Genomic DNA, 26,949 nt, shown 5'->3' with positions numbered 1-26,949 from the left:
ACTTTCAATTTGGTTTTGGTTCTCTTCTCTCTTAATCTTTTAATACATATCAATTTGATCTGTGTTTTTCAAATTATGAGTTATTTTCCTACAATAAGGTTTAGCCCACTAAAAAATGGCTTGACTTGCAGATTAGAGGTCTTATATTCAAATCCCTATGACATCATAGTTGTGTGTGTGAGAAATCTTCATCTCTGATAATTTAAACTGACTTGTACTAAAAAAAACAAAGATTAAGAAAATTAACGAAAAATGTGATAAATTTGATGATTGGGAATAAATTGACACTATGACACCAAAAAAAAAAAAAGAGAGGAATAAATTAAAAGATTAGGGCCAAATTGAAAATTAAAAAGACAAATCAGAAGATGGTGATAAGCTCATGTAGCATTGCTAAATTTCTGCTAGTAATAATTGTCCTAACTCACTTAAATTGGTACCTCAAAATTATTTTAACATTAAAAAAAAAAGTGATGCTAAACGAGCCCTAAAATTAACTGAGTACACCTTATGATCTAAGTACACTATAATATTTAAATTAAAATGTATAATTAACTAAGCACACCCTATTTAATTACCAAAAATACTTCAAATACACCCTAATCCACTCTATCACACGACAGCAAACCCATTTGAATTTGGTAACAATATTCATCAAGGTCAAGTGGCATACTATATTATTCGAATATCATGGCTAAGAAGCTTTGATTCAAAGGCAGTAGAAAGCCCCTTGTTTTCAATTTTTTAGAATTTCCATACACAATTCAAAAGCATTGCATGCATTGGTTAAAATACTTAAAGATTCTTGTCTGTTGATTGATGGTTTATGACGATGTAAGGTTTAGAATGCATTATGTTGTACGAGATGTTGCTGTCCGAATTGCATCTACAGATCAACATGTCTTATCAAGAGCTTATACAGAGTTGGATGAAAGTCCAAGTAAAGACTGCTCTCTAATCTCTCTCCAAAGATGTACTATCCCCAAGATTCCCGATGTACCTTGGGAATGCCCAGAACTGAAATGTTTTTATTAGGGGAGTAGTGACAACCATAGTATAAAATATGAATAATATTGACGAAACATCGAGGGTATTATCGTTTTTGTAGGTCACGGATATTTCGGAACGTATTCCATACAAATATCGTATCAATGTCGATAATATTGGAAAATATCGATGTCGATAATTTCGCTCACACTTCAACAATATTTTATCAAAATATCGCTATAATATCACTATAATATCGAAAATATCGATGTAATGGAAAAAATGAAGAAAAAAAATACAAAGCAGACACACAAATGGGATTCAAACTCTTGTCATTTCACTCATCCAACGCTTTAACCACCATATTGCTTATGTTTTTATGATAATATGCTCAAATATTTATATTTATATTATTTTGGTTTGAATAATTACATGCAAAACTATTTTGGGGAGGTTTATCATTTGATGACTACTCTTCACAATATACTTACTCTACACATAGAGATGATGAAGATAGTGAAAAAATTGAACCTCATAAGAACTTTGTGTGGTATTAAGTCACTTTTGTATCTTACCATGCAATGTATAAAGTGTAAAATATTGTAGTAAATTATTATATACAAATGATTATGGTGTGTTTAATTTTCTTTCATTAATTACTACATATTTTCTACACTCACAGTATTAATCAGCTCGCTATATAATCTACTTAAATCAGTCAACCCATCATGCAATGCATTTCCTTCCAATCTTTTGTGATAAACTAATAGATAATTAATTGAATAAACATCCTCCAAAGTTTCAATAAAAATTTCCAAGTTTTTCTTACAATTTTCGTTGTTTTAATTCAATTTTTATCGATATTGATAATATCTCGATATTTCCATAGAAATTTCCGTGTTTTTGGACTATCAATATTTCCGATATTATCAATATTTTAGACCTTGGTGACAACTCGCTTGAAATCCCTTGCAACTTTTTTGAAAATATGAAGGAACTCAGAGTGTTAGGCCTAGTTTGGGATTGCTGCCGCTTTGAAAAAAAGCTGCTTCTACTATGCTTTAAAAAGAATTAGCTGTAAAGTAAAGTAGTTAAACGTTTGGTAAACTGTAATTTTAAAAGTGTTGTGAGTATGAAAAGCAGTGTCAGAGCGTTTGGTAAATTTTACCGTAAAAGTGTTGTAACTATTTATAATGACTAAAATGGACATGATGCTGAAAGTGCTTTTCCATTGTTCTTTATGTGCATCCCATTTATTTTTCAATTTGAATGATTCTAAAAGCACACAATGATGATGTCATCAATGGGGCTTCCATTCAACCTTGTGGCTGCAGCAAGGTCACTGGGTGTCCAGCCTCACTCATGTGTGCAGAAGCCAAGCATATCAGATGGTCTTCAATGGTGGCTATATTTAGTGACCCCAGCACAGGTTTTGGGATGACATGAACACCGTTCATGCTTGAAACCATGGATTTGATTTGGCTAGGGAGTTTTCGTGTGGAAAAATTTCCAACACAAGAATCAGATATACATAATAAGCACAACCAGTAGAAAAAAAGTAAATTTAGGTTTTAGCCAAAAAAAAAAATTTCACTTTTGGAAAAAGCCAAAGCTTTTTCAAAAAAGACAGAAAAACCTCTCAACTTTCAAATCAAAGACATGCAAATGTATAGGATTCTTTAGGAAATCCAAAAATAAATAAGGGCAATTTTGTCCATTTTGTCTTCTTTTACAAAATTTCTCTCTCCTTTGTATTTTTCCAAAGTCTCCCTAGAAAAACCAAAAAACAAAAGCAACACGTATATAAAAATTTCGAGAGATTGAAGAATAAATATATCCTAGAAAATTATAATCAATAACTTTGGAGAGATTGATAATCTACCTTGTGAAAGAGATTGAGAGAGATTGAGCCTTCGGAGGCTACGTGAAGATGAACTTTGGTGTTTGCAGATTTGAGAGAAATACGTGAGGGTAATTATCTAACCTAATAAGGGTATTTGTGGAATTGCAAAAATTTCATTAAAGAGAGCGCGCTGTTGTCAAAAGACCATTGCTTTTAAAATAAGCATGATATTTTATTTTTACCAAACACCATAAACTGCTTAACTTTAAAGTTAAGCAGATTTTTAGCCAAAAAAAAAGCAATCCCAAACGGGACCTTAGATTTAACGCAACTTCATTTCCCATCACTGCCTCCATTTCTTCAATCCCCAACAAATCTTCAAACTTTGTGTTTAGATCAGTGCGTGTTGGGGGACATAGCTCTAGTTGGACAGCTAACAAACTTGAAAATTCTTAGCCTTATACACTCCCAAATTGAATTGGGTTTCTTCAATTTTTTAGAATTTCCATACACAATTACCGAATTCCTGTTTCAATTCCAAGTAAGCACGTATGAACTCGCTTGGTATTTTAATATTTTTATTGTCAAATAAAAGCAAGGCGGCCCTGGGTGGTACAAGTGGTGCCACCGCAGGCCCCTGATTCTTAAGGGTCCCCGAAAAAAAAATTCTTTATATTATATATATATATTAATATTATATGAATCGTATATATAGTATAGCGTCTAGATATTTGCGCGTGTTCAGGGGAGTTGGATGGAGCGCATGTATCTTTTGCAAAAGGGTCCGAGTTCGATGCTCTTTGAGGTCATTCTACTGGCTAGCCTTTTTTGATATTATTTTTGCATTCAACAGGCAACGTGGAAGCTTAACCACACCAAAGGAGGAATATATATGATATATCCCCCCAAGCGTTCTTAAAAATAAAATAAAAAAGGTTTTCTCCTCCAAGAAAAGTACTTTCTTCATTCAAAACACTATGAAAAAAGCTTCATGGCTTCTTCTTTCTCTTAAACTCTGATTTTCTGGTAAGTAATCATCATTGTTCATCAATTTCTCTAATTTGTTAATGACATTTGTGTGCAACTACTCTTTAATTTGTGATTGCCAATTTATTTTTTCTATTAAACACAGATTACTTATTGGAGGCAACCAAGGACCTTATAGGGGCACAAGGAGTTTATTTTTGTACCTAACATTTAACTTTATCAAATGGAAACATTTAAATTTTTATGAATTTGATTTTTGATTGTCATTGCATATTTCCATTTTATAGTATTTTCGTATTAGATTATGTGATGCCCCAATTTAAGTTTCGCACAGGGCCCTCAAAATCTTAAGGACGGCCCTGAATCAAAGGAAATAATAGAGTTTTTAGAGTAGGGTTTTTCGTTTATGTTTGATTAGAGTTGAATGTGATGAGTAGGGTGTATTTATTAAAATTACATTTGTTTCACAATTCAAAATATTCTTTTTGGTTATTTTATATTACAATAAATTAATAATTTAATAAATAATTTGATAATAGGGTGTACTCAGTTAATTTTAAAATTCGTTTAACAGGACTAAAAAAAACCATCAAAATTATGAATTTATTCTTTTCACATTCATGCGAAAAAATAAATGTTCTTTCGAGTAATGTGGAGGAGGGGGAAAAAAGGCGCACACTGCTTATTGCGCGCTGGCGCTCTACCCAAACAGAAACGCAAGCAAAACGTCGAACAGCTGAGCTGCATCTAACAATTCACAAATCCACAGTCCACACTCTCTAGTCTGTCTCTGCGTTCAACCACGAGAGCAGAATTTCAGCAGCGACAATGTTCGGAGCTCAAGCTTCCTCTTCTCCTTTCGGCCTGTCATCGTCAACCTCAGTCTTCGGAACGCCGCCGCCTTCGGGATCAACCCCGGCCTTCGGGACGCCGTCGTCAACCCCGGCCTTCGGGACGCCGTCGTCAACCCCAAGCTTCTTCACTCCTTCGACCCCAGCCTTTGGAACTCCGTCGTCGTCTTCATTTTCCACTGGTGGCTTCGGCGGCTCCTACTTCGCCACTCCATTCTCTTCTCAAACTCAACAGCAACAACAGCAACAACAGCAGACGCCGTCGTTTCAACAACCTCAGTCTGCTGGTGGCTTTGGGTTTCAGAGTCCGTTCACTACGCCACAACAGCCGACTCCCTTCCCTAATTCTCAATTGACTACTCAGATGGCTCCTGTTGCTCCTCTCCCCTTCTCTCTTGCCGATCGCGATATTCAAGTAAGGTTTTCCTTTTACCTTTTGTTTTTTCACTTCGAATCCCTAACCCTAGCTCTCTCGATATGTTTTGATTTGACGTTTTTGATTTTCTGCGCCAGGCAATTGTTGACGCTTACAAGGATGAGCCTGGAAACCCTAAATATGCTTTTAAGGTTTGTTTTTATTGTCTTTCTTTATTCAGTTTGTTAGATTTTCGAATGCAGTGGTTTCCCGCCCCGATCTACATTCTTGTCTGTTTCATTTGTGGGAAAACTGATAAAATAATGAAAGTAAGGTTGTGAAATTATACTTGTTTTAGAAGGAACTGAATGGTGAAGTTCATGTTTGAGTAAAACCCCAGCTTCTTGTCTTCCCATTGGTTTTAAGCAGCCTAGTTTCGGAGATTCATGTGAGGAATGATTGACTGTCTTGATTTTTGCAGCATTTGCTGTTTAGCGTAACTGATCCGCAGTTCAGGGTGAAGCCTGCTGGTGTATCAGATGTGAGTTTATTGTTTCCATTTTTATTTCCTAATTTTTAGTGCTATTATCTGTTTTTTTGTTAATCTTTTTATTTCGGCTAAGTTTGGAGAATAGTTTGCATTGTCAGATAATGTGGGCAGAGGCTATGGGGAAGCTTGAAGGTCTGGAAAGTACTGACAGGGAACGCCTGTGGCCTCAGCTTGTTCAGGGTTTTAAAGATCTTTCGCAACGCTTGAAGGTAATTGTTGTTAGTTTGAAGCTTAGAGATATTATTAGGAGTATTTTTGCGTGTTGTTTTTGTTGTTGATACTTGGAAAGAGTGCTTTTTAGTAATTTTTTGAGTTTTTTTAGTAATAAATTCACTGGTTGGTGTTCATGAATGCCAATTTTTGTGAAGATGTTACAGTGCTGGGGTTCTGTTATGGCATTTACTGACTGAAATTTCGGATAAAAATTTAAAAATTTGTTGGTTACTAACCAGAGTTGCCGTCACAAAAAGTTTTCTGTCAAATTACGTGCCTATAGTTGGATCACTTCCATGATGCAAGTATTGAGTTAATATGGTTTGAGTAGAATTTCCTTTCCGAAAAATATATGGTATAAGTAGAACAAAAACGTTTAGGTGTCAATGCAGTTGCAATAACTATGTGTTGATAGCTCATAAGACAGGGAAAAGGCAAATGAAATCTTTTGGTCTTGCATGGCGACACAAACATATATATTTGGAGAACTTAATGATTAAAAGCTATTTGTTTTACTTTGATTGATCAATATTTATTTGCATGAAGAAATTATGATAATAAAATAAAAGTGATCAGTTTTGAGGATTTTGCACCTGTACTCCTTGTCATCATTTACTGAAGTCTGATGTTGTCAAAATGAGCTGATGCAGCTCCAAGATGAAGTCCTCCTTTCAGATGCTGAGAGATTGCAAATGACCCAAAGCAATGTCAAGATGGTATCTTTTTAGCTCATACGTTCGTCTACTTTTATCATATAAATTTGCAAATAGTTTTCATGTCCTCTGTCATTTACAGCTTCAAAGGCATTTTCAAGCTGACACTCTTCCTTGGATCGAAAGAATGAGACAAAAAGAACAAGGTCTTCAAAGGCGCCTTTTGAGGGTGGGTACAGTTTCTGCTAAATATTTAAGAATGAGTCTGTAAATTAAGGTTGACACTCATTGTACTTCTTTGTTGCCCCTCTGGTTTTTAAGTTGGCTTAGACTAAAATAGCTTCATTGCAATTTGGCCTTGTAACAAACATCTAGTTGTTGTCAGTTGTATGGGTTGGACCCGAAATAGGTGTCTGTTTCACGGGTTTAAATCATTATTGTGTGGGTAGTTTATGCATTTTGTATCTCTGCAAGTGTTTTGACTTTTTTGAATGTCCTTGTGCTATTCCAAAAGGTGATGAGACTACTGGAGGCACTTGAGGGCAAGGGTTTTCGGCTGCCTTTAATGAAAGGTGAGGCAGAATTGGCTGAGAAGTTAGCTGCAATTACTAGACAGGTTCTTTTTCTCTTGCCCTTTATCCCTTCTATGCATCCTACTCCCCGTTTTTCATTAGGTGAGGATACTAACAAGCAGTTGGATTTCCAGTTGAAAGGATCGGGAGCTGAGTTATCTAGGAGGGTACAAAACCTGGTAACGATATCCCGTGTCCAAGAAAATGCTATTGGTGCTGGTGGTTTAGTCTGTCTTCCAGGATCAACCAAAATACATGAACAGAGTCTTGCTGATATGCAAGAGGTGAGAGTGGACTAGTTTCAAAAACTTCTATTTTATGTCAGCTTCTGCGAGTAACCGTCTGTGTAGTTTCCTATTGATGTAGTTCTGCCATGCTGCCCTTTAGGAATTATTGAAGTACATGTCTTTATTTGACAACTTATGATATGTGAGATTGGTTAACTGAATGTTCATTTTTGTGGGACAGGTCTTACAACAGCAGACAGAAGCCATTGCAAGACTTGGCAATGTTTTGAAGCGCGACATTAGGGACATGGAGATTATTATGGCTGAGGAGACGGAAACAACAGAGAATATGATTATGAGCTAAGGTGGCAAAATGACAGTTGTTTTGTCGACTGTAATTTTTGCGTTTAATTTGGTAACCAGCGGCAGGGTAGTTTTGAGTGGAATTCTGGAAATCATTTTGGATGATCAGAGAGATGGAACTCATTTATGTACTTGCATCTTTTGCAATGAATATTGACTCTTTAGGATCTACTTGCACTGCCACCAAAGAACTTAATGAAAAAAAAAAGGAAAAACAGAAAAGTATGTGCACCATTTACGGGATTGGCCCTGCTTTGGGCCTATATGGTCCTTCTTTGGTCCTGTATAAGCCTGCATTAGATCTATAAATGGGCCTGCATTGGGTCTGAATTGGGCCTTGAATGACCATGAGTCTGGTTATGGGCTTGGCATGACTAATGGTCCAGTAATGGGCCTCCAATTGAGCTCTTAAGGGCCTGGCATGACCATTGGTCCGAACATGGGCCCAGGTACAGTTGCGGGCCTCGTATGAAGTCTATTGGTGTTTATATGCCGAATCATTCAAGAGTCCTCTTAGCTTTATTGCACCACCCGGATAATTGACAAAAGAAAAACGGGGATTGTTTTACATTTGCATTCTTTTATAAGAGCATTTTCCTACAATAGAATTTAGAAGATTCCAAATAATACAACGCTTGCAGGCCTGTCTCATTGATAAACTATAACTAGAGCATTTTCCTAAATTTCATTTTCTTTCCCCTATGGATTTTTTCTACGATGTCCTTTAGCTAGCTAGAGTAAGCTTCAGCCATGATTAATAACACAAGGGATGTCCAGCCATTAAATACGCGGGCACCTTTTCCCTTGCCATTCCTCTGATCATATTGTTCCCGGAAGAACCCATTTTTATGATAATTCTGAACCACATTTCTGCAGCACAGGGGAAAGGCATTTAAATCCATCAAATATAATAGACTAAGCATGAGCAAATGCAAATCAATAGGCATCAAATGGGTAGAAAATGTCCACAATACCTAATCAAATTGCCTCTCAAGTCTTCGTAGATGGTTCTCGCTTTTTCCCTATATGGCCCATCCACTGGAACAATTCAAACAAGAAGAAAATTCAAGCAATAAGACAGTAATAAAAGAAGGGATAAAGCTTGCAGGATGATTCTTTTTCTATTATCAGTTGGGTGAGGGGTTAGGGAACGTACCTCTAGTGTAATGATGGAGTGATGAAAGAATCATGTAATTCATGTTCATCCATATTGGACCCCTCCAATAGGGAGCATCATGTTCTGTATTGTATTTCATGTACAAGGAACTGTCGTATAAAAGATGAAATATTTAGTGCTTTAGACTTCACACGGCTTCAAAAGTCAGAGAAAATGAATCCTACCAAGAACACCAGTAAATTTAACATTATCTTTTTGCATGATCACCTTGTTTTGGCAAGAGAGCGGAGTCCAAAATTTGTCCATAAGATACTACGGTTCGATATAAGGTCTAGCTGTTTTTCCAAAATCCTTGAATCCTGTGCGATATGTAAACATGAGAAATCCATACACAAAGGATATAATTGGCAAAATATTATTTTTGAAACAAGATGACACTACTTACTGCTGGAATAATCCTTGCAATGAAGGGGAAAAGACTAACAGGGCCGATATGAGGAACCAGTCTCAATTTGGGGCTTTCTAATACCTCCCTCACGAGCTCTCGAGTTGCATAATTGTGTCCAACCGTCGTTTCTTTCCAAACTAAACGAACCTAGTATGATCAAATCAACGCCAAATATTAACATGCAAATATTGTAAATATTGAAAAGCAAAAAGGCTATCCACCTGGAAACATTTATGCAATGGACATTAGACCCAGCAGGCTACCAAACCATCTATTGGACGACATAATGTATCTAAACCTATTACGACATGACAGCACATGCTAGGATGCTATAAGAAATTTGTAGTTCCAAAACAAATCATCTTTATTCACTTACAGGCAGTTTTGACTCTTGTTCTTATATCAAGATATTAACTAGAATCATGAGGAACCCATGTACTATGTGCAATTAATGCTTGTGAAAACATCACAGAAGAGAAGAAAAAAGGGATCATATTGATTACCAGCAAGCAGCTTACCTTTTCCGTATGATTTCCAAAATCAAGATAAGTTCCATATGCATCATCATAGTGTATCTGTTGAAACATTGAAAACAAATATAAGACATAAAAACAATAAACTAAAATAGTAATTAACTGAGCACATTTACTTATTGAACATGATAATAACTGCCTTCAATCCCCCCCCCCCCCAAACCCACCACCCCCACCACCACCCCAAGGGAAATGCATATTGCAGTCAAATGTGTCAGGGTGAATATACAACAACGAACTTTAAATATGATAACAAAAAACTAACCTGATTCAGAATTTCAAAATCCGAGAGTAACTTAACCGTATTACCGTATTCCTGCATCATTTTTTAAATATTAAATAACTGGAATATCCTAGTAGTGTTTCCAAATGTAATTGTTTCACTCACATACCTTTCCAGATTTATTTTCCTTCTCAAACAGCTCTGCAATGGAATGCATGCAATCTGCTGCAAGTAGCATCCAGCATCTAAGATCTACATGGCGTTCATCCTCACTCGGGTGAGAAGCACGTGGATAATCATCCAATCCAGAAGTCAGCGTCTGGAGATGCCAAAATAAAATCTACGTTTACTACCAGTGTCTTTAAACAGGAAGGTTTTCCTAATTTGATCCGAAATTGAGCAACTATGGCATATCATTCCCAAAATAATACCACATTCTTGCCAATATTTAAAACAAAAGGAGAAACAAATCTTGTTGAATATCAAGTCCTTAACAGAGTAAGAATTTCTATAAAACAGAACCTTCGGGTTTAGTTCCCTAGTTGTTGTGTGGTCTCTCCCATGCCAGTAGTAGGTGCCAACTTCCTTCCCTGTGTTCATAGAATCATACTCCAAATAAATAAAAAGTTCCAATTGTCAAAAAGGAAAATTGACTCTAGTAATGAGTTATAACAGACATACAAGCACATACTCAGTAATGAGTTACCACATATGTGCCCTTGAGTAGAATAACAGACCATGAACTCATGTCTCACAACCCTGCCTATAAAGAAAAATCCATGACAGAGACTGAAGAGTGACAAAACCCTTATATACCTGACTGGGTAGTGTTGAACCATTGAAACCATGCTTCTAGGCGAACAAAAGCTCGTTCTAGGAATGAAGAGATCGCATCGCTTTCAGCAGCAGTAAACTTGTTTTTCTTTAAGCCATGAACTAGGTCTGTCAGAAGCAAACTTTCAGCCAGCCAACATAATTTTCAAGTAGACAACATACATTCTAAGGGATATGGAAAGAAACTAGGTCGTCAAAATTCTAATTCTAACAATGATGGCTCACATCATATTTTTTTCTTGAAAAGTCTCTAAAGTCAAATATATGGGGACACAGATAACAAAATAATATTTTCTTAGCATAAAAGAGTCACACCAAAAACTATATTTCCACGGACAGAAAGTTTAATAGAAAGAAGAAAAAAACTCACTTACCATTTAACGCTAAAAGTAGAGCTGGTGGATTTCCATTTGTTGGAATCTGAACAACATAATCACTGGGGACTTTACTGCAGGTACACCAGAAAAAGCTTACATACTACTTCCATTTACAAAATCTAAGACCTGAACTTATACACATATTTGAACAAGAATATCACCTTAGAGCTTCAGCACCTAAAATTTGCTCACGCGGAATCCATCCATCAATATTCATCAGATCTAACCAGTGTCCTATGATGTCCAAGGAAATATGGATATCCCAACGCCTGCTCGACATTGAAGATACATATATGAAAGAAGTTGCCATTTTCCAATAGTAGTTAGATAGGACACTAACATAAGGTATTTAATTTCATATATTAATATTTTTTTTCCAGAAATTGCAGAGGCAGCAGCTGGAATTAGGTCAAAATGGGAGTAACATGCAGACTGAAAAACATGAGGCAACTCACCAGACCAAAAGCTGATGAAAGCCTTCATCCCACAAAAATCCCCTTGGAAAGAAGGGCCGACTTGGAACAGCTGTATAAAGCTCGGCAGGCCAATATAAAATAGAATCTTCATGATTTCCCGGCTGCAAGAGGAAATGGCGAACTGTATGATTTTGTCAGATGTCCACATTGATGTGATTAATAAGTATAAAAAAATAACTATTCTTTCAAATAAGTACAAAATTTAACTGATGCAGCCAAAGATTCTCGCAAATTTGGTCACTGTAAATTAACTGCTCTATCAAAGCCCAGTCAGATAATACTTACTGTGATCGAACCCCATTGATATCACATCCTATCTTACAAACATCCTGGTTTGTGATTCTTGCACTTTCTCTTATTTGGAAGCAAAATATATGGATTTCACTAAGTTAAGCAGGAATCATTAGCATCTGCTTTTGGGTGATCATGCAACTAGCCATATGACATGCTCTAAGAGATCTTATATTCCCTAATTATGAAAACAAAGGAGGAAATATGGAAATTGAAGTCAATTTGTTTGTAAAAAAAAAAATTGAAAACAGAGGAAAAATAAAAAGTATTGAAAGGACAGGTAGCCCATCGAAGTAACCAACAACTTACATTCATATTCCCAGATATGGCTATTTTTGACTGTCCGAAGAAGTAGCCAATGCCACCCAACAAGTTTCCTATAGCAGCTTTACCAGCAACAATAAATTCGGAATCAAGCTGAAAGCATAATAACATGAGTTCAGAAGTCATTTGTTGCCAATAATATTTAATCAGCTTAAGTGAAACTCTGATGCACATAACTATCTCAGTTTGGGAAAAAAATTTAAATTCAGTGTTTGTAACCGCATATATAGAACATCAGCTTCAACTGTCATGCTGACATGCAAGACATGGGATTATCAAAACTAAAATTCAAATCCAGAAATCATTAGAAGTATCACGAAGCTAGAGGATGTGGGAAGGCATCAATGCAATAAAGGCTTTTTTTCTGTGTGGCCAAAATACAGTGAAGACTTCGATATGTCCCAAACATCACACAGAGATTCAACAGAGTATTCAAAATGATGGACTAGCTCATCAGATTAAAGACCCTAGCTGAATTGGCATAATTTTTTTCACCATGTCATCCAAAATCAGAAGAATATCATAGAACAGTACTCATGTAATTGCACGTAATTGTGTGACTTCGTATAAATATTTCTCTTTGAACAAGACATTCAAATAGCAAGCCCAATGCATTATTTTGTAACAAAATGCGTTATCCTCGGAAGCTGATTTCCAAAATACCTTGTCAACCAGATTAAAGCTCTTCCCAAATTTTGTGTCAAATTCCCTTCGCTTCTCCTTCAGTTGACTGCTCAGTGGGGTACCTTGATTATAGAGTAACACAGACACGGAGATTAAAGAATAGAAGAAAATAAGATTCTAATTTCTGGTCCTTGACAAAACCCAAATTGAAGGAAAGAATAGCTTTAAGCCTTAGCAGAATAACCTTGGGTTCAACAATGATTCAGTCCTAATGATCCCTTAATGGAAGCCTGACTATAGAACTTCAGTTCTGGAGCTAGCTTTAATTTCTTTTGAAAGAATGTTTCTCACATTTTCCAAGTTTCTCTTATATACTATTTTTGTACTCAGTGGAACCCCTCTGTGCTTCTATCATTGTTACTTATCAAGATTAAATGGAAGAGGAACCTGTAAGGCTGCCGACACGTTCTTCTAGTCTTGGACTTTCCAACCCAGTTCCAGATATGAATGCAACATCTGTCCTGAAGGGAGTCCTAGCAGAAATCTGCATAAGAATGGGAAACCACAGAAGAAGGCAGATGAGAAAGATAAAATGAAGAGTGAAACATAATGACACAATGATTAGTTAAACTACTATGATATTTCCCAAATAATTATCCAGTACTCTTTACCACCATGAGTATATACCTGAAAAACTAGAATATTTGGAGAATCATCAGATGTGTCAGGTAGCTGCAGTCGACCAAACTTCCTAACCTAGAAACATTGAAGAGAAATCCCAGGCAGTCAAGGCAAGATTTGTGATAGATGTTATAAATCTGGATATTTTGTCCAGATATATAATAAAATGATGTCAAGGAAATCTGACATACTTGTAGTCCAAGATTTTCCTGGACAAGATTAGATAAGTTGTGAATATGAGGCGTCTTAAAACCGGCATAATGAACTTCCAAATCATCCTGGAAAGAAACACAGAGAAGTATGTCACCGATCAGTACTGGAGGCCTTCAACAATATACATCAACTGAAAATTGATTAAGAATGTGGATTGAACGGAACTGACACTGAATTTTCATACAGACATGGGGTAAAATTTTAGCATAAATACTTGGATGTAAGCGAGCATATGATTTCATCCACAAATGTGATGAACTGTTCAGTAATTCATTAGTTTTGGCTAATATTTAACATGAATACCACAAAGACCATGATAATCTACGGCACCAACGGTTCTTAAGTTAAGGAGGTAGACCAAGAATAATTGAGGTTCATGAAAATATATTTCCCAGTTTCCTCATCATAAGACATTTTCATTCAAAATAAAGAAACATTTTTTATCTTCACCATAACATTACCAGTGATTTTAAATGTAGCTGCCAACTTCCAATGTCCATACGTGAACCAGAGGCGAGGAGAGAGTTCTCATGAATCCCCAAGGTATCTCCACCTATATTTAGAGCATTTCCATCTTCATCAGCCAAATAGAAAAAGAGATGTGCACTTGTCGAAAGTTCCTCATTCCCCTTAGATCTGTGAAAGAAGCATGATGAAAAGAGTCAATAACAGATTCATGAATACTGTTTGGCTAAATAAGATAGCCTAATTCTGTCAGTTCCATGATGCAATGTACATGAATAAAGTATGCCTGGGAAATTCAATGCTATAGTTAGAAACAAAATTGCCATCAGCCTTTCCCCTACCTGGGAAGGGTCCCAACGCTTCAACAAAGAAATGAAGAGAAAATCTAAAGGTTGCTCTTCATTATATCAGTATACTTGTATGAATAGTCCTCACACCTTCCATTCAATGCTCAACCCCCCTCACACTTTGTATATACCCTATGCATTTGATAAAGCAAAAGTTACAGAATTAAGTCAGGCTATTTACTTGTGGTTCTGGACATCAATTCGAACTGCCCAATCTCCTCCATAGCCACTGTCTTCCCCCTTGGATTTCAAGAAACTTGTGGCCAAGTTCATGTCCTGGTCAACAATGACTTGATGTCCAAAATTGCGCCCATCATGTTGTTCCCAACCATATTTGCTCAATTCATCAGAATCTTGGCAAACATGCCGCATGACATATCTCCCATCCTTTATACTAATCCACATTAACCCGGCTATCAAAGATCGAGGAGTCCTGCCAGGTGCAACAGCTATAATTACCACCACAACATCATTTGCAATCCTTTAAGTATAAATGCATAAAGGAACAAAATGAAGCATATGTGAATATAATGAAATGATATAAAGGGAAAGATCAAGCATATCGGGAAACAGATGTTGATTAACAATGTGAGCAAGTGCCCAGTTTTAGTGACTTGAATAACAAAATTTACTGTGCAACATAAATTTATGCTCAAAATACCTGAAAATACACAACGGATTACAAAAATCACAATTAACGGACATAAATTTACACAAGAACATCAACAAAGAACAATATGTTAGGCAATGGCAAGTACACACCTGGCGCGGATTCCGAGATAAACGTTAGGCCGATATGTTCCCCAATACAAGCTCTCCTTGTGCACCCCTTGAAACTGCCACAACCCGGGAAAAAGCATGATCACCTCAGAAAAGACACGCAACAATCAACAAGTAAAAATCGAATCACACTATACCTGAGGAAGGTCCATGAGCTTTGGAGCAGGAAAGGGCGTAACAACCCTAGGCGTCTGAGCTTGTTCGATGGGGTTGATGAGGTTATAGATCAAAAACAAGATGGCCATGAAGGCGATCACGCTAAGCCCTAGCAGGACTCTGAGATCGACGTTGAAAATTCCAATTGAAGTATGATTTCTACCTCTACCTTTGGGTGGCCTCAAAATGGGCTTTGCATCGTCGTCGTCTCTAGAGGAACTGGCTCTGCTTCGAGCACTTCTTCTTCCAGCTCCAGCCATTGTAGACCTCACTGTTATCGGCTCGAGTCTTCTTGACTGAGAGAGTCTCAGTCTGCTTATTCTCTCTTCTCTTCTTCTCTAAACCGAACAAAGACCAGAAGATGGAAATGAATGGGCCCGAGTGCTCGGCCCACTAAATTGGAGCCAATACTCGATACTTGTAGGACTTTAAAAACTTCGCTCCAATTTCTCTGTACCTGCCTCTACGCCACGTGTCCGGTTCTATCATTTTCCAATTTGTTTTTGTTTTTTACTCGTACCATTTCTCAATTTTATGTAATCAATTATTTGCATAAGTCCTACCAAAAAGAATTAATAATTTTATTTAAGCAATTATTTGCACAAATCCTCCCAAAAATAATTAATAATTCCGAGGGGAAAATTCCACAATATTAATAAATAATAATAATTGCATGTGTGTAAGACTATGAAATAGGGTGTGCAATATCCAATCTAATTCGTCTAAATTGACCTATCAAATCAAATTCAATTTTAAAATAGTTTAGATGATTTGGCAGATTGAATTAGATATGTGGGAATGTGAATGTGAAGTTTAAAATTGTGAAGATGACATATTGGAAAGTTGAAAAACTTAACAAGAGCTTCTAAAATAAGTTGGGCTATTTCCCTCGTAGCCAAATTGGTTATAGAGTGGAACCTTAACTTACATGAGGATCCCTAATTTCCAAAACAATCTGATTAGATCAAATAATGGATTTGCTTGTGAAAATTCAATCCAATTAGTTAATTTCATGCTTATTTTACCCGTGCATGTAATTATAATTGAGAAAATTATGAACATTTTAATTCATTTTATGGAGTTATGTTTAATATGTTATATAATCAAAATAATTTTTTCTAGCATTTCATTTATATTTTACATTTACATGTAATAAAATGTTTAATTAAATTAAATCTCACGATAATGTTTCATATTTTTCATTATTATATTTTGTCATTATGTAAATTGATCGTCCAATCTAATATCAATCCGATCGGATTGGATTCCAAAAATCATAATCCAATCTATATTGAATTGGATGTGCAAATTGACTAAATTATATTATAGTTTTGAACTAATGCACACCCCTACCACGAAACATTAAAAAAAAAAATTAAAAATAGTGGAAGATGAATACAGATGCCTATGCGTGCATGTATAAAAGATCACTTGTGTGTACATATTTTAAATATATCACTTGTGTGTACATATGATCACTTTTAAATATAATAAAGGATCAACAATTGACAATCATTCATGGATTGGAATTTGTACAAATTATGTAGCCATATGAAAGTTTCTTAATACTAGAGAATTAGAAGCAACAAAAGAAATTCAAACAAGCAAAGGCTTCTTCAATCCGAATGAGATTCTGATTGATGCTCGATCGACAACCACAGCTGCATTTCCTTTCTTGCGTGCCTCGCCATGCTTAGGTGCTTTGATCATCTTCTTATCTATTGGAACCAAAGGTAGGTAGCCCGATATGTTATAACCTTTTCAGTGTCAAGTCCTTTACCACATGGTTATATTTCTGGGACCAGTAAGAAGCTGCAGAAGAAGCCTTCTCACCACTCTCGGACTTTAGGGTACTGGTCGACCCACAACTTGGCAGATTGGTTGAAGAGAAACTGCTTATATTCTGTAACTGCATGATGAATAGTCTTGTGGGTGTCCCTATTTTGAGCATGCTTTACAAATCTTTGGGCATTCTCCCCATGCTTTTTGGATAAAACCGAGAGCTTGGCTCACAACCTGCTTAGTAAAACCAGGAGGAGCATGCTTATCAAACTCGTCCGCGGCTTGATCTATCTGGGAAAATAAATAAATAAAAGCATCCATAATCCATTAGTTCTGCAAAAACTTGTCAAGGTGGTTTGGGATAATTTTAGATGTTGTTTGTCACATGGCTGGTGATATCATAAGTTCACAAGACCCACAATTTAGGAGAGTTCCGGATAAAATCAAAGCTGATGATCGATATTGGCCATATTTCAAAGATTGCATAGAGGCAATTGATGGTACACATATACCAATAATCGTGCCTAGAGAAAGACAAGTACCATATATTGGAAGAAAAGGTATCACTACCCAAAATGTTATGGATGTATGTGATTTTAATATGTGCTTTACTTTTGTGTGGGCTGGATGGGAAGGTGCTGCTCATGATGCATGGATATTCATGGAAGCCTTACGAAGACCAATTTTAAAGTTTCCTCATCCACCTACAGGTAACTAAATACATATATTTATTTCTCCAATTCAAATATGTTTTAATTTGTGATATAGTAAATAATGCTCATGTTGTTCTTTGTTGTTATAGGTAAATATTATCTAGTGGATAAAGGCTATCCACAAATCAAAGGATATTTAGGGCCATATAAGGGTGAGCGATATCATCTTCCTGATTTTCGATGTGGAAGTCAACCAAGAGGGAAGAAAGAAATATTTAACCAAGCATTCTTCTTAAGAACCAAGACTTTTGGTGTTTGGAAAAATAGTTGGAGAAAGAATGCATACTTTCCTTGGAAAAACAAATACAAATAGTTGTTGCTTCATGGCTCTTCACAACTTTATAAGATGTCACTCAATGACAGATCAAGAATTTCCAACCGTATGATGATGATCATGAGCTACTTCCCTCTGGTGGGGCAGGAGTTACGATAGGGGAAGAGATGATTGAAGAACAAAATCTAACCCATGGGCATGAGATGGCTAACGAACGCGAGAGAATTGCAAATCTTCTTATGTCTGGTTAATTCCATTTTTATTTTTAAAAAATGATTACAAATTATACTTGGTGAAGTTCATACTTTTTAAAGTCATGTTTTTATTTTGGGATCATGTGAATTTTTATTTCCTATGTTTAATATTTTGGGATTCTTTAAATTTTTTTGAAGTACTTTTAAAAGTGCTTTTACTGTGTCAACCAAACACTCAACAAAATATCAAAAATGCTTTTATGTAGTGTAAAAGCACTTTTAAATGTGACATCCAAACGATAAACTGCTTCTTTGTAGAAGCGCTTATGTCATAAGCTCTACTAGCATAAGCGCTTCGGGAAGAAGCACTCCTAAACCAGCCCTTAGTTGTTCCTGTTTATTTGCTAATTAGTTGTTTGTACGCTCCTTTATAAGAAGAGCAAGTTTCAGTCAATGAATAACAAGTTCAGTTCAGCAATTCTATTGTCTTCTTGTATTTTCAAAGCTATCTATTAGTTCTCACAGCATGCACAAGGGTGCATAACCAATTAGCATCATAGAAGTGTAGGACAAATAAACTTGACTTTTCACTATGTTATCCTAAATCACCCCAATATCTATGTGACTAAATATAGATATTCAATTTCAACAACACATTCAAAGACCAGGCTAAATGCAATGGGGTTTGTAATATATGGTGCATTATACTAAGAAGATGAAATACCTTGTCAGGCTTATCAAAGCTCTTCTCAAATTTTGTGTCAAATTCTCTTTGCTTCTCCATTAGTTGACTTGTCAGTGAGGTACCTTCATATTACAGAGAACTAACAAAAAGTAAAAAGGGCCACAACGACGTCTCAATTGGGAGCCATTTCCGTAAAATCGGGAAATGGACACACACAGAGCTAAAAGAAGAGCATAAAGCAGAATTGTAATTTCTAATTCTTGACAAAACCCAAAATTGAAGGCAAAGTTATCAGTAAGGTTTAGTAGAATAACCTTGGGTTTCAACAATGGAAGTTCATGATTGTGAAACATTGGTTACTTGATTCAGTCCTAAGGATCCCTTTGGAAGTCTGACTATAAAGCTTGAACTTTTGGAGCTACCTTTATTTTGTTTTAAATAATTTTCTCTTTCACATTTATGAGTTTCTTGTATACTTTTGTGTACTCGGTGGAATCTCGTGTGCTTCTATCATTGTTACTTATTAAGATTTAATGGAAAAGGAACCTGTGAGGCTGCTGACGCGTTCTTCTACTCTTGAACTTTCCAAATCAGCTCCGGATTTGAATGCAATATCTGTCTTGAAAGGAATGTTAGCAGAAATCTGCATAAGAACGGGAAACCACAGGAGAAGGTAGATGAGAATGTGAAATTGAGAGATGAGACTAACGATCCTATGATACACAACTAAGATGTTTTCCCAGATAACTAGTACTCTTTTCCACCATGACAACGAACCTGAAAAACTAGAATATTTGGAGATTTATCATAAATGTCTGGTAGCTGCAGTGGACCAAACTTCCTTACCTAGAAACATGGCAGTGAAACCCCAAGTGGTCATGGCAAGAATTATGACTGATATTAAAAGCTGAAAATTCTTCCTAGCTATATAACAAAATAATGGCATGAAAATCCTACATACTTGTGGTTCAAGATATTCCTGGACAATATCAAATAAATTGTGAGTATGAGGCATCCTAAAACCGAAATAATGAACTTCCACATCATCCTGTAAAGGAAACACAGAGAAGTATGCCACATATTAGTATGAAGGCCTTCAAAAATATACATCAACTGAAAAATGACTAAGAACATGTATCACGTGGAACTGACCGTCAATTGGACACAAAGATATATGGTAAATAACAATGCCTTCATAACATTACCTGTGATTTTAGATATAGCTGCCAACTTCCAACATCCGTAGGTAAACCAGATGCAAGGGGAGAGCTCTCACGAATTCCCAAATTATCACCACTTAAAGTTAGAGCATTTTCATCTTCATCAGCCAAATAGAAAAACAGATGTGCACTTCTCCAAAATTCCTCACTCCCCTTAGATCTGTGAATGAAGCATGATGAGAAGAGTAGTGAGTGCCTAAAGAAGGCAGCCTAATTCTGCCAACTATGCACAAGTAATTGCCATTTATTGTTATTGGAAACAAAAATGCCAATACCCTATGCATTTATAAACCAAATGCTATAGAAATAAGTAACTTGTGGCCATACTTATGGCTTCGCACATCGATTCGAACCACCCAATCTCCTCCATAGCCACTGTCTTCCCCCTTGGATTTGAAGAAACTTGTGACCAAGTTCATGTCATGGTCAACAATGACTTGATGTCCAAAATTGTAGTCATCATGATGTGCCCAACTATATATGCTCAGCTCATCAGAGTCTTTGCGAACATGGCGCAAGAAACTTTTCCCATCCTTTCCACTAATCCACATTAACCCGGCTATCAAAGACCGAAGGGTCCTGCAAGGTGCAACGGCTATAATTAGTAATTACCACCACATCATCATTTGCAATCCAAAAAGCCTAAATAAACAAAAGATCAATCATAAATTACAACAATCAAAACGAAGGAACACAAATTATAAACCCTCCTCCCCAAAAAAAAGATTTTGGGGTGGCAATGGCAAAGAATCAATCAAACACTTGGAACGGATTCCGAGATAAACATGAGGGCGATATGTTCCCCAATACAAGCTCTCCTTGTTCACACTTTCAGACTGCCACGGCCCCGAAAATACAATTAGATTCAAACCTAAAAATATACACACAGCAATCAGCAAAGAGAAATCGAATAACGCCATACCGAAGGGGTCCATGAGCTCTAAAGCGGGGAGGACCTAACGAGCCCCTTAGCTCTGTTAGCTTCTTGAACAGGATTTACAAGGTTGAAGATAAAAACCAAGGCAACGAAGAACCCAAACACGCCAAGCCCTATCAGGAGCTTGAGATCGACGTTGAAAATTCCAATTGAAGTGTGGCTTCTACTTCTATCTCTAAGCGGCCTCGATTGGGCTCTGTTCACGGAGAGTAACGGCGTCGCGATCATTGTCATCCTCGGCATCTCAGGATTTGGCTCGCTTCGAACACTTGTTTCAATTGCAGACATTACTTTTGGACTTCACGCTCGATTGAGAGGACCGAGAGGCCGAGCCAAGTATATATACGTAGAATTTGGAACGAATACTGGAACTTTTTGTTTTCCTACGCTGCAACTTTGAAAAGGTTTTCGCTCCAATTTCTCCATACGCCTTTACGCCACGTGTGCTATTATATCATTTTTTAGTTGAAATTTGCCAATTGTATTTTTGGTCCAAAAACAAAAAAATATTGCATAGGTTGCTTGTAGGGTTGGGCTCGATTTTGGGCTTAACCCGACAAACTGAAAAACCCTAGGCTTTGGTTTGGTTCGGTTTCGGTTTTTTGTCTCTTAGAGAGAGAGAGAGAGAGAGGGAAGAAATAAAAGCGATGGAGAGGAGAAGAAGACAAAAAAGAGAGGAAGAGATGAAGAAGAAGAAGAAGAAGAAAAGACGGGGGAGAGGGAGTGAAGACAGATATAAGAAGAATGAGAAGAAAAAAAATAGAGAGAGAGGGACTGATGAAGACAAGACAAACGGAGAGATTGAGAGAGAAGAAAAAGAAAAGATTGAAACTATGTATTATATATATATATTTCTTATAATAATATTATATATAATATTTTTTAATATCTTCGGTTTGGTTTGGTTAAACCATGGTTTTGAATATTGCAAACCGGACACCGAACTATATATTTCGGTTTGATTTGGGTTGAAACCGATGACAAAAAAAAATTGAAAAAAAACCAAACCAACCCAACCCATCGGTTTGGTTTGGGCGGTTTGGTCGGGTTTCGGGTCCAAATGCCCAGCCCTAGTTGCTTGAGACATTTCGACCAAAAAAAGGTTGCTTGAGACAAAAAAAAATAATAATTGCATGTATACGCATTTCGATTGCATGCTATCTCTCATTTGGAGAAAATTCTCTCTATTATTACTTGGGTACAATTACGTATCTCTTTCTCGTCATGACTCATGAGACTAGTTATATGACAAGAAAAGTAATATTATATTTACGTAACCAAGTTACACTTCGAGACTTTACGGCCGGCCAGATCCATGGAAGGATGAGGAGGGAGGGGCAACAAATTGAATCTCTATTAATTTATTTAATTATGGGAAATACCGCTCAATGCCACTCACATCCAAACTTAATCTACAAATACCACATTTACCCACACCTTTTGCAAATACAACCTATAAATACTTACTTATTGCCCACATAATATTTTTTCTTAGTTTTTGTTTTCTCTCTCTCTCACGCAATTCTCTTCCTCTCCTAGCTCTCTCTGTCGTTCGCTTTGCAAAACCCGTCTCATCCTCTTATCTCTCTCTTATGAATCGTGAAACCCCCCTTCGATCCGATCCTCTAGGTCTCTCTTCCGAATTCCCTAAGGTTGCAGCTGCTTGCAACCTCGAAGCTCAACTCCTTCGCCGACCTCCAATTGGTTGTCTCTCATTGTTGATTGCTTTGGTTTCTTGCATTTAGTCTTCATGGTCATTTTCTTAATCTCTGTGGGTTTCTCTAAGATTGGTTTTATTTTGATTGCTCTGAGTTATGTGTTTTGAATCTTCATGCTCATCCATTTGGGTTTTTACTAAATGGATTTAGATTGCTCTAAATATTTGAATCTTGAAACTTTGGATTTTACATTTGATGTAGTAGATTTGTATTGTCTAATTATGATGATTAGGTAGTGTAGGGCTTCTTCTTTTAAAAAAGTGTTTGGGAGCTTTTTAGAGTTTTTATCAAAAATAGCCAAAATTTACCCCCCACTTTCATAAATGTCAGTTTTTATAAAAAATTTCACATATAGCAGAAAACCCACTTCAATAGACCAAATTACCCTCAGAGAATAAAAAACATTTGCAATTCTTTTTCTCTTACCTTGAGTTGCTAAAGTTTGAAATTTGGATAACTCCCCGCAGCCAATCCAAACCAAGTTAGCTTACTATGAGTCTATGACGATAATGAAAACTTCGCCTGAGGATCGCCAATCCATCAACATGACTTCCTCAGTTCACACAAAGATTTTAACAAACCAACGCTCAACAAGTTTTTGCCTCAAAGCTTATTAGATTGACTTTTGCAATCCACCCAGTTTCCAAAGATTATGAAATACCCATTGTTTGTCTATATTTCACCAGAAAATATGAGTATTTATTTCCCCATGTCTCCAAAAGTTAATTCCTTAACAACATAGACCACTTATGTTGAAATCCATCTTGTAATGAGTAGTAAATTAGTTGCATAATGAGTCAAAATCTCCATCATATATTTCGAAAAGAAAAAAGTTGTTGAAAATCAACAATAACACCAAAGAAAGAAAGCGTCAGTGGAGCGGTTGGACCTATCAAATTTGTTAGTTTTTTTTTTTTTATGCGTCAAATTTTTTAGTTTTCTATATGAATACATATCATATTGCAACCCGTATGATTTATGTAATAGTTTTTTTTTTAAAGGTTTTATTTTTTTATTTTGATATTTTTTGTTCATCTTAGTTTTTATTTTTTTTTTCTATGGTTGAGGACGGCTGAACCCATCATAGTTTTCTCTCCTTCTGCGGCAAGTCATAAACAAAGTTTTGCTTTTTAGGTTTAAGTGAGTTTTACTTCTAAGGGCATTTGAGACTTTTTGGCTACTTTTGAAAGTTTTTATAAAAACTGACATTTATGAAAACGTAGAGTAAATTTTGGCTTATTTATTTATTTATTTATAAAAACTCAGCTTTTTAATCTTGTTCTCAAAAAAGAAACATTTCTAAATCCGTCACTATTAGCACAACACATATTTCAATTTTCCTTATTTTTCTTCTCAACTATATCATTTTTTTAGTCGAAATTCGTAAATTGTATTTTTGGTCTAATATATATATATATATATATATATTGCATAGGTTGCTTGAGACAAAAATAATAATAATTGCACATATACACATTTCGATTGCATGCAATCTCCTTGGGTACAATTACGTATCTCTTTCTCGTCATGACTAATGAGACTAGTTATGTGACCAGAAAAATAAGATTATATTTACGTAACCAAGTTATACTTGAGACTTTATCTTATAATTAGCATGCACATGTCTTAATATGCACGGGCGGGCCAGATCCATGGAAGGACGATGAGGGGCAACAAATTGAATCTCCACTGATCTATTTAATAATGGGAAATACCGATCAATGCTACTCACATCCAAATTTAATCTGCAAATACCACCTTTACCTACACATTTTGCAAATACAACCTATAAATACTTACTTATTGCCCACATAACTCTCTCTCTCTCTCTCTCTCTCTCTCTCTCTCTCTCTCTCCACGAAACCAATCTCATCCTCTCATTTGAATCACGAAACCCCCCTCAACCTCATCTTCTAGGTCTCTCTTCCGAATTGCCTAAGGTTGCAGTTACTTGCAACCTCGAAGCTTAAATCCATCGCCGACCTCCAATAGGTTGTCTTCTAAGTCTCTGATTGTTGATTGCTTTGGTTTCTTGCATTTAGTCTTGATGGTCATTTTCTTAATCTCTATGGGTCTATCTGAAATTGGTTTTATTTTGATTGCTCTAGGTTATGTGTTTTAAATCTTCATGCTCATCAACCAAATAGATTTAGATTACTCTAGATATGTGAATCTTGAAACTTAGGATTTTCCATTTGATGTAGTAGATTTGTATTGTATGATTATGATGATTAGGTAGTGTAGGGCTTCTTCTTTTGAAAAAAGTGTTTGGGAGATTTTTAATCTTGTTCTCAAAAGAAACATTTCTAGATCCATCACTATTAACATGATACATATTTCAATTTTACTTACTTTTTTTTCTCAACTATTTTGAGAAACTGTGTACACACCACATTATTATATTATATTAAAAAGTTAGGAAAGAATATATGGAATAAATAGCATGTCCATATCAACATAAGCATGCCATGCAAGTTGGGAACAAAAAGTTCGAAAAAAATAGAGATGGACTAATCGCATTGACCAAGTACAATGTTCAGTTCGGTGAAAGATCAAAGTTCGTTCACTATTGTAATCATTATGAAAGATCAAACGTTAATCCTAATTAAGTTTCATTGTGATTGGATGAACATATTACCATGTCGAAATTTGTTGTGCAAGAAGTGTTTGAATCTATTGCTTTCTTTTCCTATGAGTCAAAAATCCGAGAGCTTCATAGACCAAAAGTGTCACCAGAAGCGATGATATAGTATAAAGCATCAGAATTTGTACTATTTGACAGATGTTCTTAATAAATACAATACAACTCACACATAAACACATTTATATAGATTGTTCCAGACTTACAATTCAGCCAACAAGTCGAAAATAACTAAGCAATAAATGGAAAATTTTGGCATCCTGGATTTCTTTGTCACTCAGTGTTTCTTCCTCTCACTGAAGCTTAGGCTCCGCACCAACTTTGGCAGGCAGCATTGTGCAAACTGTGTATTTTTTCTTGTCCTGGGTTCGGAATTTGCGTTTGAAATCGCCACGCTTCTGAAAACTATATCTGCTACAGATTCATATGGGGTTTTGTTTGCTGAATTTTGTGGCAGGTGAAAAATAGAAGATTCTGCTTCCGACTCATGATGTAAATCTTGATGGCCAGCCTCATCATTGAAGCTTTCATGAAACAATTCAATCAGTTGCTTTTTCACATCAGTTGCAGGGGATTTTATGGGGCTGCTTTGGTGGATTGGAGTATTGGTGCTAGATGGGGTAAGATCTGCAACAAAATGAAAAATCTGAAGTTCCAGCATCATATGTGTTTAGGACATTAGAAGAAATTTGGTGTGACAAATTTAAGTTGATATATCTTACCACCATTGACACTGAAGAAATCTTCACAATCAGATTCTAACCTGGGGTTGGGGTCAGAAGAAAATTGCATATCCTCTTTGCCATCTACAGAGTAGCAAGCATGCACAGATTGCTTACAAAACGAGAAACTCAAACAAAATCGAAATTTTCCAGCTACCAAAGTAGTGACATTTAACAGGACCATGAACAATTTAATCATTGAAAGGCTAAAATTAGTTAGCACTAATATACGTGTAAATCAATTAATAAACCATGACTTTAGTAAGCCAAGTAGGTAGAATTATACTTATTAGTTCTCGTAAACTGCTTGCACCGGGCATCACGGTACGAATTGTGTTTTCTTGAATAGGCTGTTCAGTGAGGATGCATCCTGTCCTGGAAAAGCTTGAGCATTTGAGTTTTGACTGAGGGGAAGAGTCTTGGGTTTTATGAACCGAACCACAATTTCCCATCTCTTGAAAAAGAAAAACTCTCACTTTTTCTTCACAGAAATTCATCTTCTGTTTGCTGCATTGATATGGACAAGAAAATCCCTAAGGGGTTTTGGTTGGTTGGCTTTTGTACATTACGGAA

At 36.1% G+C, this 26,949-nt stretch overlaps 4 protein-coding genes and 1 long non-coding RNA gene across 5 annotated transcripts; 2 read left to right on the top strand and 3 right to left on the bottom strand.

The window, feature by feature from the left end:
- Positions 1–4,645: 4,645 nt before the first annotated feature.
- On the top strand, positions 4,646–7,772 carry LOC103322047 (nuclear pore complex protein). Its single transcript, XM_008223910.2, has 9 exons — positions 4,646–5,083; positions 5,182–5,235; positions 5,505–5,564; positions 5,672–5,782; positions 6,437–6,502; positions 6,582–6,668; positions 6,954–7,055; positions 7,146–7,295; positions 7,480–7,772. The coding sequence occupies exons 1-9, from the start codon at positions 4,646–4,648 to the stop codon at positions 7,600–7,602; spliced, it is 1,191 nt and encodes a 396-aa protein (XP_008222132.2). The 3' UTR covers positions 7,603–7,772.
- A 368-nt stretch (positions 7,773–8,140) lies between these two features.
- LOC103322046 (mannosyl-oligosaccharide glucosidase GCS1-like) lies at positions 8,141–15,877 on the bottom strand. The gene is made up of 22 exons (XM_008223909.3): positions 15,472–15,877; positions 15,317–15,390; positions 14,736–14,987; positions 14,204–14,378; positions 13,721–13,807; positions 13,536–13,604; positions 13,296–13,392; positions 12,888–12,970; positions 12,210–12,317; positions 11,589–11,710; positions 11,295–11,402; positions 11,131–11,204; positions 10,739–10,864; positions 10,445–10,512; positions 10,092–10,241; positions 9,965–10,015; positions 9,685–9,741; positions 9,164–9,313; positions 8,986–9,077; positions 8,758–8,867; positions 8,576–8,639; positions 8,141–8,471 (listed from the first exon to the last, which is right to left on the bottom strand). Exons 1-22 carry the CDS (start codon positions 15,748–15,750, stop codon positions 8,330–8,332), a joined length of 2,538 nt encoding a protein of 845 aa, XP_008222131.2. The 5' UTR covers positions 15,751–15,877; the 3' UTR covers positions 8,141–8,329.
- A 1,363-nt stretch (positions 15,878–17,240) lies between these two features.
- LOC103322055 (mannosyl-oligosaccharide glucosidase GCS1-like) lies at positions 17,241–21,583 on the bottom strand. The gene is made up of 9 exons (XM_089044465.1): positions 21,315–21,583; positions 20,674–20,937; positions 20,344–20,518; positions 20,100–20,186; positions 19,916–19,984; positions 19,685–19,781; positions 19,178–19,260; positions 17,507–17,563; positions 17,241–17,399 (listed from the first exon to the last, which is right to left on the bottom strand). The coding sequence occupies exons 1-9, from the start codon at positions 21,581–21,583 to the stop codon at positions 17,241–17,243; spliced, it is 1,260 nt and encodes a 419-aa protein (XP_088900591.1).
- A 3,139-nt stretch (positions 21,584–24,722) lies between these two features.
- On the top strand, positions 24,723–26,424 carry LOC148919872 (uncharacterized). Its single transcript, XR_016124035.1, has 2 exons — positions 24,723–25,005; positions 26,112–26,424. It is a non-coding gene; the product is annotated as an uncharacterized LOC148919872 (long non-coding RNA).
- LOC103322042 (uncharacterized) lies at positions 25,799–26,920 on the bottom strand. The gene is made up of 3 exons (XM_008223906.3): positions 26,663–26,920; positions 26,377–26,460; positions 25,799–26,281 (listed from the first exon to the last, which is right to left on the bottom strand). The coding sequence occupies exons 1-3, from the start codon at positions 26,871–26,873 to the stop codon at positions 25,932–25,934; spliced, it is 645 nt and encodes a 214-aa protein (XP_008222128.3). The 5' UTR covers positions 26,874–26,920; the 3' UTR covers positions 25,799–25,931.
- Between the last annotated feature and the right edge of the window lie 29 nt (positions 26,921–26,949).

Source organism: Prunus mume, linkage group LG2, assembly GCF_029339155.1.
Source record: "Prunus mume cultivar Tortuosa linkage group LG2, ASM2933915v1, whole genome shotgun sequence".
NCBI classification, from domain to species: Eukaryota; Viridiplantae; Streptophyta; class Magnoliopsida; order Rosales; family Rosaceae; genus Prunus; species Prunus mume.
This window is presented reverse-complemented; position numbering and strand designations above follow the sequence as displayed.

Coding starts and splice junctions, on each gene's coding strand:
- LOC103322047 (XM_008223910.2), top strand. CDS start 4,646: ATGTTCGGAGCTCAAGCTTCCTCTTCTCCTTTCGGCCTGTCATCGTCA. Junction 6,669..6,953: donor TTCAAAGGCGCCTTTTGAGG/GTGGGTACAGTT, acceptor CTATTCCAAAAG/GTGATGAGACTACTGGAGGC. Junction 7,296..7,479: donor GTCTTGCTGATATGCAAGAG/GTGAGAGTGGAC, acceptor TTTGTGGGACAG/GTCTTACAACAGCAGACAGA.
- LOC103322046 (XM_008223909.3), bottom strand. CDS start 15,750: ATGGCTGGAGCTGGAAGAAGAAGTGCTCGAAGCAGAGCCAGTTCCTCT. Junction 12,318..12,887: donor GCTTTAATCTGGTTGACAAG/GTATTTTGGAAA, acceptor TTATGCTTTCAG/CTTGATTCCGAATTTATTGT. Junction 10,513..10,738: donor GTTCAACACTACCCAGTCAG/GTATATAAGGGT, acceptor CTATGAACACAG/GGAAGGAAGTTGGCACCTAC.
- LOC103322055 (XM_089044465.1), bottom strand. CDS start 21,583: ATGTCTGCAATTGAAACAAGTGTTCGAAGCGAGCCAAATCCTGAGATG. Junction 19,782..19,915: donor CAAATATTCTAGTTTTTCAG/GTTCGTTGTCAT, acceptor GTTCTTATGCAG/ATTTCTGCTAACATTCCTTT. Junction 17,400..17,506: donor CTCCTGGTTTTACTAAGCAG/GTTGTGAGCCAA, acceptor TTCATCATGCAG/TTACAGAATATAAGCAGTTT.
- LOC103322042 (XM_008223906.3), bottom strand. CDS start 26,873: ATGAATTTCTGTGAAGAAAAAGTGAGAGTTTTTCTTTTTCAAGAGATG. Junction 26,461..26,662: donor CAGTTTACGAGAACTAATAA/GTATAATTCTAC, acceptor GCTACTCTGTAG/ATGGCAAAGAGGATATGCAA. Junction 26,282..26,376: donor TTTCTTCAGTGTCAATGGTG/GTAAGATATATC, acceptor ATTTTGTTGCAG/ATCTTACCCCATCTAGCACC.